At 36.2% G+C, this 12098-nt stretch overlaps 2 protein-coding genes and 3 non-coding genes across 7 annotated transcripts in view; 4 read left to right on the forward strand and 1 right to left on the reverse strand.

The window, feature by feature from the left end:
- Nucleotides 1-4990, forward strand: part of gigyf2 (GRB10 interacting GYF protein 2) — a 31357-nt gene extending 26367 nt beyond the window's left edge. For all 3 annotated transcript variants that reach the window (XM_026205639.1, XM_026205640.1, XM_026205641.1), the window contains exons 25-29: nucleotides 61-251; nucleotides 378-526; nucleotides 2661-2866; nucleotides 3635-3758; nucleotides 4190-4990. In XM_026205639.1, coding sequence (XP_026061424.1) covers nucleotides 61-251; nucleotides 378-526; nucleotides 2661-2866; nucleotides 3635-3758; nucleotides 4190-4257 — 738 coding nt within the window. In that variant the 3' untranslated portion in view covers nucleotides 4258-4990. The remainder of the gene's footprint in view (nucleotides 1-60; nucleotides 252-377; nucleotides 527-2660; nucleotides 2867-3634; nucleotides 3759-4189) is intronic.
- A 795-nt stretch (nucleotides 4991-5785) lies between these two features.
- LOC113045327 (protein SNORC-like) lies at nucleotides 5786-10307 on the forward strand. Its single transcript, XM_026205649.1, has 3 exons — nucleotides 5786-6358; nucleotides 9569-9739; nucleotides 9873-10307. Exons 1-3 carry the CDS (start codon nucleotides 6274-6276, stop codon nucleotides 9980-9982), a joined length of 366 nt encoding a protein of 121 aa, XP_026061434.1. The 5' UTR covers nucleotides 5786-6273; the 3' UTR covers nucleotides 9983-10307.
- A 773-nt stretch (nucleotides 10308-11080) lies between these two features.
- trnap-agg (transfer RNA proline (anticodon AGG)) lies at nucleotides 11081-11152 on the forward strand. Its single transcript has one exon. It is a non-coding gene; the product is annotated as a tRNA-Pro (tRNA).
- A 428-nt stretch (nucleotides 11153-11580) lies between these two features.
- On the reverse strand, nucleotides 11581-11652 carry trnaw-cca (transfer RNA tryptophan (anticodon CCA)). The gene has a single exon. It is a non-coding gene; the product is annotated as a tRNA-Trp (tRNA).
- Nucleotides 11653-11850: 198 nt separating this feature from the next.
- On the forward strand, nucleotides 11851-11924 carry trnai-aau (transfer RNA isoleucine (anticodon AAU)). The gene has a single exon. It is a non-coding gene; the product is annotated as a tRNA-Ile (tRNA).
- The last annotated feature ends 174 nt before the right edge of the window (nucleotides 11925-12098 follow it).

Raw genomic sequence — 12098 nt, forward strand, 5'->3', positions numbered from 1 at the left:
TGACCTGAGTGCATTAGTCAGAGTACAATGCACTGCATGACCTCTCTGTCTCTCTCATAGGCCCTCAATACATCATCAGTGTGGGGTTCTGTTAATAACTCCAGCTCGAACTGGATGATGGACAGCAGTGTCTGGGGTGATGCACAGAACTCTAATATTGGCTTCTGGGATGAAGCAGTAAAGGAGGCCACCCCACCTCAGGCCACACGCAAGAGCCACAATCAGAAAAACAAGGGCAATGCTAACCTCAGGTAAACTATGTCATATATAAGCGTATTGCTCTAAACAGTGCAATAAAACCTCAGACTTTGGGTCAATGTGTGGAACCAGTTGTTGTGCCATTTCCATGCTGAAGTAGTAAAATATGTCTTGTGCAGTAATAGCAGCAGTGGTAAAGCCAGTAAAAAGGTGGAAGAGGAAGAGAAACTACTAAAACTGTTCCAGGGAGCCAATAAGAACCAAGACGGCTTTATGCAGTGGTGTGAACAGACTCTACACACTCTCAACACGGCTAATAACCTGGACGGTGAGTCTCTGACACACGCTCGGTTCTCACCCTCAATCTTGCTTATTGGCATGTTTCAGTGTATATGCAAACGATGCCCAGATAATTCTTCCCACAAACCACTTCCCTCTCTTCACTTTTTTTTTTCTTGAGTATTTTAATGTGACGTTAAATAGGTCTTATCTCATAAAACACCTAGTTGAAGTCTTTTGTGAAAAACACCATCATATGTTTAGTGTTCAGACATTTGAGCTGTATTTTGGGTAAATTGCAGCTACAAATATCACACACTGGGTTCCCACGTGTCTTGATAGTATTTGAATATCAGAAACATGGCTTCAATGCCTGGAAAGTACTTGAAAATAAATATAGATCCTTGAAAGTGCTTAAAATAAATTGTTTAAAAAAAAGTTAATGTGCTAAATGTGCTGTCGAAGGCAAAATGAAACGGCGCCAATGATTGGGGTGGAGATTGGGCGGCGTGAGAAAAAATCTTAGCATGTGAGTTGATGCACACATAGGAAATTTCGTTTAGTAGAATGATGCTATTTCAAAAATGTTCCTATATATGCTGACAAAGGCAGAACGAAAGCGCACTAATGACTGGGGTGGAGATCGGGTAGCACAAGAAAAATCTAAGCATGCGATCTGATTCGCACATTGCACAGCCATGCATGAGCCATGGAGAAGCAGTGCATTTACGGCTGAAAACTGCTGCGTGCAACTTTGAAAATTATTTTTTTTAGAAGCAATCAAGCATATTTGTGTTTGCGCGGAGGGGTGCTTCTAAGGTTTCTATCGTACTCCAAACATGTTTTTGCAGCGGTGAGTAATTTATCACAGACATATTTGTTGATATTTATCAGAATCCACTCACTGCTCAAAACGCCGTTTTATTCAGTGTTGAGTTCTGCACTAGATTACAATGGAACTTTGTGAGATTGTGATAAACGAAGGAGAGTAATAGCTTTTAATGATTAGAGTTTGTAAACGGTATTGATTTAATACAACAGTTCATTAAACAAAATTACTTGCATTGTCTGAGCACCATTGCCTGATTTTACTCTGTCGAAAGTAGTTTCAAACAAAGTAGCTGCTGAGCCACTGCACATCTCCATTCAAACACAGTGTGGTTTCATTTGTATGAATGGGCATTTTGAAACACATCTGATTCAATTTCCCATTCATAAAGACAGTCACTTGCTTCCTTCCGGAATGAATCAACTGTTCGAAGGAAACAATTGAATAAATTATTCATTGATAAAATCACTGACTTTCTGCCACCTACTGGCAGTTTTACTTTATTTTTAAAGTATATTATTTAAATCATCAAATATATCTATATTCAAAATGTTATCTTTAAAACCTCAACATGAAGTTAAGAATTTAATTGTACTCATGTGACCGCTGAGCCTCATTAAACAATCTGAAAATATACTTACAAGCCACTTTTGTGTTCTGTCACCTCTATAGTATGATTTCATTTGATTGGTACTTATTCTTATTCTAATTGTTTTTATTCTGTTTTAATTAACATTTTTAAAGAAGCTTATAAATATAATTTTTTGAATTTGACAAGATGACATACCTTTAATAAAGTTAGAAAAATGCCATTACAAAGGTAAAACTACATTCCCTGTAAATTACTTTGAGTCAAATATCATCTCGTAATGGGAAGGTTAATATTTGATCAGAATTTTGTATTATTGATTAGAATGTGCTCCTAAATGTATACTTTTTTTTAATTAAGAGATTATATAAAATAAAAGACAATTTACAAATGTAAATAATTACAAGAATTGCACCAAAAACCATTTTGATCCAAGTATATACATTTTATCAATATTATAGGAATTCAGAATTCCTTTTAATGACTGCTTGAAACGGTCTAAATATATGAAACCTACACATTCAAAACCTCATTACTCTGAAATGTTTTATGTAAATGTTAAGTGTAAGTGAAATGTTGAGCACTGTATGAGGTCTTTCATGACGCTACATATGCTGGGGTGTGAATTTGTTCAGTGCTTGATATAAAATAAATGGTCGTTAAAAAAAGTCCTTGAATTTGGTGAACCCTGCATACATAACCTCTTGAAAAAAAGTGTGATTTAAAAGGTGTCTGAAAGTCATCAATCTTTTCCTTTTCCCACAGTCCCCACCTTTGCGGCGTTCCTGAAGGAAGTGGACTCACCGTACGAGGTGCACGACTATGTGAGAGCCTACTTGGGTGACACTCCACAGGCCAAGGACTTCGCTAAGCAGTTCCTGGAGCGCCGTGCCAAACAGAACGCTAACCAGCAAAAACCTCAGCAGGGCCAGCAGCAAAAACCTCAGCAGGGCCAGCAGCAAAAGCAGCAGGTGCGTTTGTGTGCCTGTGCGCAGTGTTCATTTTTTTTAATGAAAAATATGCTGAAAAATGTTTGTTGACAATTTTTTTTCTCATGACTAAAATGAGATGAAGACTGAAACCGCTGGGAACCCCTGATGTAGCCTATTGTAGTAATGTTGTCTCTGGTATTCTGGTCTGTGAGCGTATGTGTGTTCAGGGGACGTTCGCTTTCAGTGCTATCAGGCTAAAGATAGCATTTTCAAAGATCCCCTACTGCACCTCAAATAGAGAAACTTCATTGTAATTGAAATTACTATTAGGAACTTCACTGTTATAATATTTTTTTTTTTTTTTTTTTTTTTTTTTTGCAGTTTTCATAATGTAGATGCATCATAGTGCATATCTTAGTCTTTGATATTCATTTTTATATTAAATAGCCTATTATCAGTAACACTAGATGAGGTCAAATAAACATGTATGAGTCCATATTCTATTGATTTGTGCTTATTGGTAAAAGTGCAATACCTGAAAGGTAAAAATAAATTTCAAAAATTATTTTGATCCGTTTAAACATTATACAGCATGAAGAAAATTGTATTAACTAAAATGCTCAGACATTTAGTCTTCTAAAACTTGACTAAATAAAAACAGTACAAGGTTGATTATAATAAGAAAATATATATATATTTTTTTTTTTTACACAGGGCTAAGACTAAATTTAAAAATAGCTGACAGAATGAACTTCTAGTGGGTGTGTATCAGTGTCTCTTGCACTAAGCTCCCTGTGTTTGTCTCAGGACTCCTTGTGGGAAATGAGCAAAGTGTCACAGTCAGTCCTGCAGCAGCAGCGGTTTGAGACCGTCACCTCGGGCAAGAAGAAGAAGAAACAGAAGATGGTACGCGCCGACCCGAGCCTTCTAGGTAAATGATGGGAACATTGTGATACGATCTGTGTAGAAGTTACTTACAGTGGTTTAATTTCTTATGAAGGGAACTTCCGGAGAAGATTACCACAAGTTATTGAAGCACAGATGAGTTAATCATGATGACTGCCTAAACAGTCATTCAGTTTCAGTAGATGTGAATAAAAACTGTTACTTGGTGGTTATATTAAGTGGGTAATTGGTGACATTGACTGGAGTGTGCATATAATAATATATATTATGAAGGTGCATTGACTTTTTTGACAGTAAAATTATTAATTATTAAAATTCAAATTTTTAACAAACTTAATTTAAAACGTTATTGCTCAGGGTTCCTACCTATATAATTAGGGCCTTTCGCACTGCGGGAACCTTTTCATAGTAGCAGAGCTCTGATTTCCACTGATTATAGTACCAATGTCTCTGCAGGTTTTTCTGTCAATGCCTCATCTGAGAGACTCAACATGGGCGAGATTGAGACTGTGGAAGACATTTGAGGCCTGCTGATCAGCAAGCTCCCCCCTACTGACCGTTACCATTCTGAACAGCATCCCTTGTGTTCTCCTCAACCCTTATCCTCTCTCGGTTTTTTTTATTTATTTTTTTTATCCTCAATTCTTTGATTTGGAGTAGATTCGGGGCAGCAAGTTTTTTTGTCCTCCCTAATCCAGAGGAAACCACAGTTGCAATAACAGCACTGCCCCACGGCCACGAAAAGAACCAAAAACACCGCGACCTGAGAAAAGGAATAGAGGCTTGCTTCTGCAGGAGAGAGGAGTCAACCAGTTTCCCAATGTCCCTCCACGAGATGGATCGTGCTCCTCTCCTGACTGGTGTTTCTTTAAGTGTGAATAAAAGGAGTGCAGAGGAAAAAAATTATGCATTATCCCCATTACAACTTCCTTTTTTAATTTATTCGTTCCTCCCCTCATTCTTTTAGTGTTTTCCATTTTCTTCCCTTCTCTCATGCTTTGCTGCCCCTATGTTGATGGACGCAGATAACAACGTAGGACTCGAGGAAATGTGATCAACAGTGTCCTGTTTTAAGGACATTTTTGAAAGTTCCAGACAGTTATCCATTTCTTTGTAAAATATTAGGCTGTTTAAAGAATAAACTTTCAATTCTGCATCTGTATTATAATATATAGAAATGATGAACCAGTGGAGTCATTTTTTTTTTTTATTGCAGTTTTGATGAATAAATCAGTCTCTTGTGTGGGCTGTTCTGCATGCTTTTGCTCGTAATTCACAAGGCAGGGTTGTGCAAATGCAGTTTTCCTTGGTTATGGAAAACTTGGAAATTTCAGGAAGTTTTTCAATGGGAAATACCTATAATATACTTGTTTCTAGGTACATTCGACTAAATTATTTAGTTGGTTTTCAGTACCTCTTTATGCAATTGAATTTCAATAGTTATGATTGACTAAATATGTTGAAATTTATAGCTGCCGTCTGTATATTTAACCTGTTACTTGGGTTGAGTTTCTTGTTTATTTCCTAAAATCAACAGTTTGTTTTTAGTTCCCCTGTGGTTTAGTCCGAAGTCAAAATTAGACCTACTTCTGCAACGTGTTCCTAATAACCACAGAAAATATTTGAGTGCTTCAGTATTTAAAAACAAGCGCACTCTTTAATCAACTACAGCTGAAGTGCATTGCACTAGGGTAAACATTAATATGCAAATGATTTTAAAGTGTAGCTACAAGACACGAAATGGTTTGTTTTTAATATCATACTAGTGTCACATACACTTCAAATTAGTAAGCAGCAAACTGTAGCAGTTTGTTCCTGTCTGATGTTTATGGAGGGGGCTCAGCATCTAAGACTAATATTGATATGTACTATATACTCTGTTCTATATACTCTGTTATATAAACTGGACATATGAACATTTTTAAATGATTTTATGAATTAGTAGAAATTTGCCACCATTTTGCCAAATTGTAAATGCTGTGAGATTGAGTTGTTTTATTTTATATATATATATATATATATATATATATATATATATTTATTTTGCTGGTATGTTGCATCAACATACAGGACTGGAACTATCTACTTTTTAATAATTGATCATGACAAATATAGCAATGCCCAGGATGCTAAGCTTGCATATCCAATCAACTTTTTTGGGGCCAGTTTTCCATTATATATCTCATAATTATAAAGCATGGAAAAATAATCAAACTGAATCACTTTAATGACATTTCACATAGTTTAATTACATCTGTTGTAATAAAATTGGATTGTCTTGTGCATGACCCACCTCTATGATTACGAAATCAAACAGAAAAGCAGCCCGGGCTGCTGATGGACATGAAGGCATGGTGCTGCAGGAGTGGAAAGACTCCCTTATCCGCGTGAGAAGAGGGTGGGCAGTTACTAGAAGAGTTGACAAAAGTCTGCACTGTCCAGACACCTAACCCCAGCTACCCCTGCCTCTCGCTCGGACTCACACTTGCTCTCTGTGCTCCTTCATTACCGTAGCAGTCTATAGAGTCCGGCCAGGAACCATGGGCGTCTGCAGCAATTCCAGCGGTTTATCTCAGCTCGTCTTCATTGGTGCTCTGGCTATCTGCATGGCTTTTGTGCAGTCAGGTAACATCACCTCCTTTCCATCGAATCAGTGATGGACTTCTCATAGTTGTGTTAAGTTCTTAGAAAAGATTTATTGGGTTCTGATCTGTTGGCCGCTACAGGTGAGAAATTGAGTCAAGTCAGTTTTACTGAAAATTTTGTTGCTCATTTTGATGCAAGAGGTGTAGGATCAGTTTGTGAATTGTGGGCCATAAAGAAGAATGTACAGAAAAGTCTAGTTTGGAAATGCCAAATTATGCACCAGTCATTTTTAACTTGGTGACAGTTATGATTTTGCAAGGCTCCTTTCTGTGCCATGAATAGTCATTCCTGAGAATAAAAGTAGGACATTCAAAGTTGAATAGCAATAACATTATTTAATAGTAATTCTGTTGCATGATAGCTGCTTTGGGCTTCAAAATCTAAATATGCCATATATATATATGTGTGTGTGTGTGTGTGTGCTCTTGTTTTTGTGACCTATCGGGACACAACTGTATAATGACATGGGTATGACACAGGTATTACAAGGAGAGGGTGACTTATTAGGACATAACCCATGTCCCCATTTTTCAAAATGCTTATAAATCGTACAGAATATTTTTTTAATTAAAAAATGCACAAAGTTTCCTGTGAGGGTTAGGGTTGGTGTAGGGCCATAGAATATACAGTTTGTACAGTATAAAAACCATTACGCCTATGGGATGTCCCCACTTTTCACAAAAACAAACATGTATGTGTGTGTGTGTGTGTGTGCATGGTTGCATCCTGTTTAAAAACTATAGTTGCAAAACGTTTTCCATTTATGACCATCATTTGTTAGTGCTGAATAAAATAATTACAAAAAATATATTCAAATGCACAAACCTGCTCTTTAAAGTGGAAGAAAATGTCACTTTACGGCAATCTCAGACTTTCCAGCCAGAATATATGCTGTAATACTGCACTTTTACATATTTAAGGTCTAAAGGAAGAGGTAATGGCACAGTTGCTTGATATTTCTTATGTGAATGCATGGTTTCAAAAATCCGTATCACCATGATGTCACAGTCTGTTCTGATAAATTGCCAGTATTTCACTACACTAAAAATTACGTTTCTTTACTGGCATCAGTGGTTCAACGAAGAACCTTAAACATCCATGGAACCTTTCCATTCAACGGAAGGTTCTTTATGGTGATTAAATGTTGTTTACATTTTTATAATTAATTTAATTCTTAATAATAAAAAAGTGGTTCTTTTAATAGCCATTTATACTGGAAGGTTTTATGGAAAACACCCTTTTCGAAACCTTTATTTTTAGTGTACGTTGAAGAACATCTTTTTTTAACTTGAAAATAATACTTTTTTTTTTTTTGCATTGTAATAATGAATTAAGATTTTCCTTTTACATGATAATTCCTGACTATGAATTTTTGAGTTTATTTAGTGTAAAGATTCCTGGCGGGCCTGAGGTGAGGTGAGATGAGGACATGGACATGGTGGCAGAGGATTGTCTCATTCGCATGCACCTGTCTGCATGTTGTCAGCTCACAGTTGTGCATTAGAATACAAGAAATTAGACTGCATTCTTAGCCTTGTCCTCTTGTCAAATATTTAAGCAGTACTTAATAAATATTTAAGCAGGCCAAGAAGTGACAAACACAAAAAAAAGTGTATTTTTTCAAATCAACCGGTTAGCACGCTGACGCCTAGGTGCGTGCTTTTCCACAGACTGGCTTCATAAACAAGCTTGTTTGACTCGCAGTGTACTGGCTGTGTTTAGGCCGTTGGTTCCTCTGCCTCAAGCTGGCCTCTCTGACCACACAAGTGCCCTTTTGTACCGTGAATTGAAGGGCTCATTGATGTATCGCTGGCCCTGCGCAGTACCTACAGCCTGCTTCGAGTCTCGCTGAGCAAACAGACTATTATCAAAAATACTCATGGGTTGGCCATCCTCGACTTGCTGACTACAAATATGAACAATTTTATTTTAAGATTTAGGGTGGAATAAGAGTATTTTAGTGTTTAGTTGCATGGAAAGGTGGTGTATGGGGCTACTTTTTGTAAATACTTATTTGTGAGTTTAGTTTTAGTTAGTTTTCGACTCATGCTGTTGGGTTGTTCCAGCAGGGTCAGGTAGGTATCCCACTGTTTGTCCATGTTTTACTCTGTCTGTCTTTGTCCCTTCATTGTGGGGTCAGAACCTTTGTCCATAAGGTGCCCTCTGGGAAATTTGGGCAAGCTGTAACATAGGAAATCAGCTTTGGGCTCGGTGAGTATGATGTAGGTGAGAAAAGTCGCATGGCTGTTCCATGCCTGCGGGAGATGTGGAATGTCAGTGAGAGATGTGAGAAGAAGAAGAGGGGTGCAGGATGGGATAGCTGTAGTGCTAATCCTCCATAAAGACGCTCATTGAGTCATTTATAACGTCACTAACATTTGCCACTTTCTAGTGCTTAACATTCAGGTAAAGAAAAAACATTCAACTTTTGCAGCCCACTTTAAAAAATACATTTTTTTTTTTTTTTTTACATTTTGAATGCAAAGGTGTTAAGCAACTATTTTTGTATATTTTAAGAACTTTTTTTCTTCTCATGATATCTATGGCCGGTTGCATAGGATATCTCGCTGGTCTCAAAATGTATATAGGTTACATAAAAACATAGATTGACTGTAGATTGATGTATTTATGTGTGTATTTATTTAGTAAGAATTCTAACTTGTAGCTCTCATTTCGTTATATTAATATATCATATTAGATTGTTTTTATGTAAAGACTTCCATGTTGCTAATATTTAATTGTTTAAATATATCATCGGTTTTTTTTTTACTCAAACATTTTTAATTGCAGCTTTTAAATGACTAAATGTAAATGTATTAAGTAATTCTAATATGTAAGCATAAATCCAGTTTGTCTTATTTCCTATTCTATTATTTAGTTAACTATATCATCCTAGGTTATTTATTTATTTTGTATTTATGTCATTCCAGGTTATTTTTATTGATTGATTTATTCAGTACTCTTACTGTGTAGCTGTTGTTAGGTTTAAATACATAGGTTTATTTAGTATTACTAAGCTATTAGTGATTTAATTATATTGTCCTAGAATCTTTTCTTTTTTTAAAGATATATCAACTTATGTGTGTGTGTGTGTGTGTGTGTGTGTGTGTGTGTGTGTGTGTGTGAATATCTTTTGTTTCATCATCTCTCACATCTCTGACTAAACCTATTTTTTTAATCTTCCATCAGAATCAGTTGCTGATTCCTCCCCTACACTGCAGAATGATAACCAGGACACACTATCTGGCGCTGGAGGCTTCGATGTGACAACAAAAGTCCCTTTACAAGACACCGCAGATAATGGCTACACCTTTGATTATGAGGATGGTACCCCCTCAATAACTCTGGATGTGGAAGAAGGTAAAGTTATACCACTGAAAAGTACATAGCAGCTTACAAAAGAGTTCTATGTCATAATATGAGGTCTATCACAAAAAGAACTTGGTTTCATTCAAAGTTGATCTTCTGGTGTGTGTGATATTTCTGTTTTCAGTTGTGCTGGGGCCTGGTGCCATCACAGCTATCGTCATCGCCGTGTTCCTTGGAGCCTCTGTTCTTCTCGCTCTTATTGTGATCACACTCAGAAAGTTCACTGCCTCTTAAGAAGGGACATTGATGTTTGCATTTCCTCTACTTCCCAGTCCCATCTCTTCTTTTTACTGTATTTTCAAGTGTCTCATTGGTGGCAGGTCCTTCGTGAAATGGATGCTCTTCACTGAGTTTTGTGATTTCTTTCTCCTCTCAAACTCAAGTCAGAGAAAACCAGGCTAAGGCTGAACAAAAGGGTAACTGCAATCAAGGGAAATTTTGGTTACATTTGTTTGGTGACCATATATTCATTTTTGATATCCTCTTGTAAAAAGGTTTAGAATTAAATATTTAAAGAAGGTAGAATTATTATATTAAAGTCACATTTTAAGATAAAGTTAAAACCGTTCATGTGCAACTAGTTTCATTTTATTTCATGATGTATACTATATTCCAGTATTCTTGTCATTCTATCTGATTTGTGTAAATGCAATCAATCAAAAAAATAAATCAGAGTGTTTTAATTTAACTTATACATAAACTGATGAATTTGTTTGTCACCTTGAGATTGGCCACTGAACCGATAAAAAGACCACGTTTAATCCTCTTCCAAGAGTGGTTTCTTTCATTTAATTATATATATATATATATTTATGTTTTTTTTAAGAAGACATAACGTAACAAAATGAGCTGCCACAAGCATGTAATTAGGTCTGGGTTGTACTTTCATGAGCCATAATTTGGAAAAACGTTACATAAGATTATGCTAAATTCATGAAATATGTTATTATTATTGTTTTATATGGTACAAGATTATCAATGTGAAATCAATATTATCAACAGGGCTACTTGTAAAGAAAATGTTATTTAGTCTATGTATTTTCAATTGTATTGAATTTTTATTTTTGTACTGGCGTGGTTAAACCGTGTCCTACAACCAGGTATGTTAACGTAACGTTTTTGACATCGTCTGATCTGAATTTTCCACAAATTTGTGGAAAGCTAAAACATACGGTAACATATTGTAATTTGTATAGATCTTGCATAGATCTGTGTATTTAAGTAGCCAATGAACACTGATTAAAACCAACCATACTTGTGCTCTATCGTAAAAGACTGTGTGTAGAACTTCTGTTAAGGACTTAGAATGATATTAAACTCATTGAGCACGTCGGCTCGTTGGTCTAGGGGTATGATTCTCGCTTAGGGTGCGAGAGGTCCCGGGTTCAAATCCCGGACGAGCCCTACTTTTGTTTTCACATTTCCCAATATATGTACTAGTGAAGTGTGGACTGTTCCTCCGAGTTTTTGTAAAAAAAAAAAGAATATATAAGAACGAGAGTTAATAAAGTTGAAGGTTCATTAGCGATTATTTTAGAGCTTAGCATCAACAGCCGTACTTACAGTGCCTCTTATGTACTTACAGCGCCTCTCTGTGGTTAAAAACGCAAATTATATCCAGTAGTTGATAAATAACTATTACTTCCTCAAAAGTTAAGTATATTGGCAAATAATGATAATAATGTTTGTTATTTAGTCGTTTCTGGATTAAAAAAGAAATTGTAATTTGTTTTCCAAGTCTTATGATGAGTGTTGAACCCCTGATCTAATTATTTGCTGTAGTAAGAATCTGCCAAAACATTAGCTATTTAAATATAAACCCAAAAGTCTATTGACCCCGACGTGATTTGAACACGCAACCTTCTGATCTGGAGTCAGACGCGCTACCGTTGCGCCACGAGGTCAGCTGCCCAAGCTGCTTCATTACTGGTCTTTGTCTATTCATGCAGGCCAGTATGCATATTTTATGCTTTTGATTTTGGATATAAATAATAGAACAAAAATATGTGGGAGTTTATTTTCGTACCATTATTACATGATACCTAGGGCGACTACATTTTATGGTCAGAATTTTTATTTAAGTACCGCGCAAAAGTGTTGGCGGCCGGTTAGCTCAGTTGGTTAGAGCGTGGTGCTAATAACGCCAAGGTCGCGGGTTCGATCCCCGTACGGGCCAAATACATTTTTAACCGTTTCTTAATTTAGTCATAGCTTTTCAAAGGGCTAAATAGTTCATTATACTAAAAAAGTTCTAAATATACAACTGCTTTTCTGTTTGAAACCATGCATCTATGATTATCCATGATGTGTTTTTTAATCGTGTGAGTGATTATAAAACAACTGGATGGCT

Source organism: Carassius auratus, chromosome 27 (assembly GCF_003368295.1).
Source record: "Carassius auratus strain Wakin chromosome 27, ASM336829v1, whole genome shotgun sequence".
Taxonomy (NCBI): Eukaryota; Metazoa; Chordata; class Actinopteri; order Cypriniformes; family Cyprinidae; genus Carassius; species Carassius auratus.

What these genes read in the sequence shown, in the direction of transcription:
- LOC113045327 (XM_026205649.1), top strand. Translation starts at nt 6,274, where the DNA reads ATGGGCGTCTGCAGCAATTCCAGCGGTTTATCTCAGCTCGTCTTCATT. An exon ending in CATGGCTTTTGTGCAGTCAG is followed by an intron (nt 6,359 to 9,568) that starts GTAACATCACCT and finishes ATCTTCCATCAG; the next exon opens with AATCAGTTGCTGATTCCTCC. An exon ending in AACTCTGGATGTGGAAGAAG is followed by an intron (nt 9,740 to 9,872) that starts GTAAAGTTATAC and finishes TTCTGTTTTCAG; the next exon opens with TTGTGCTGGGGCCTGGTGCC.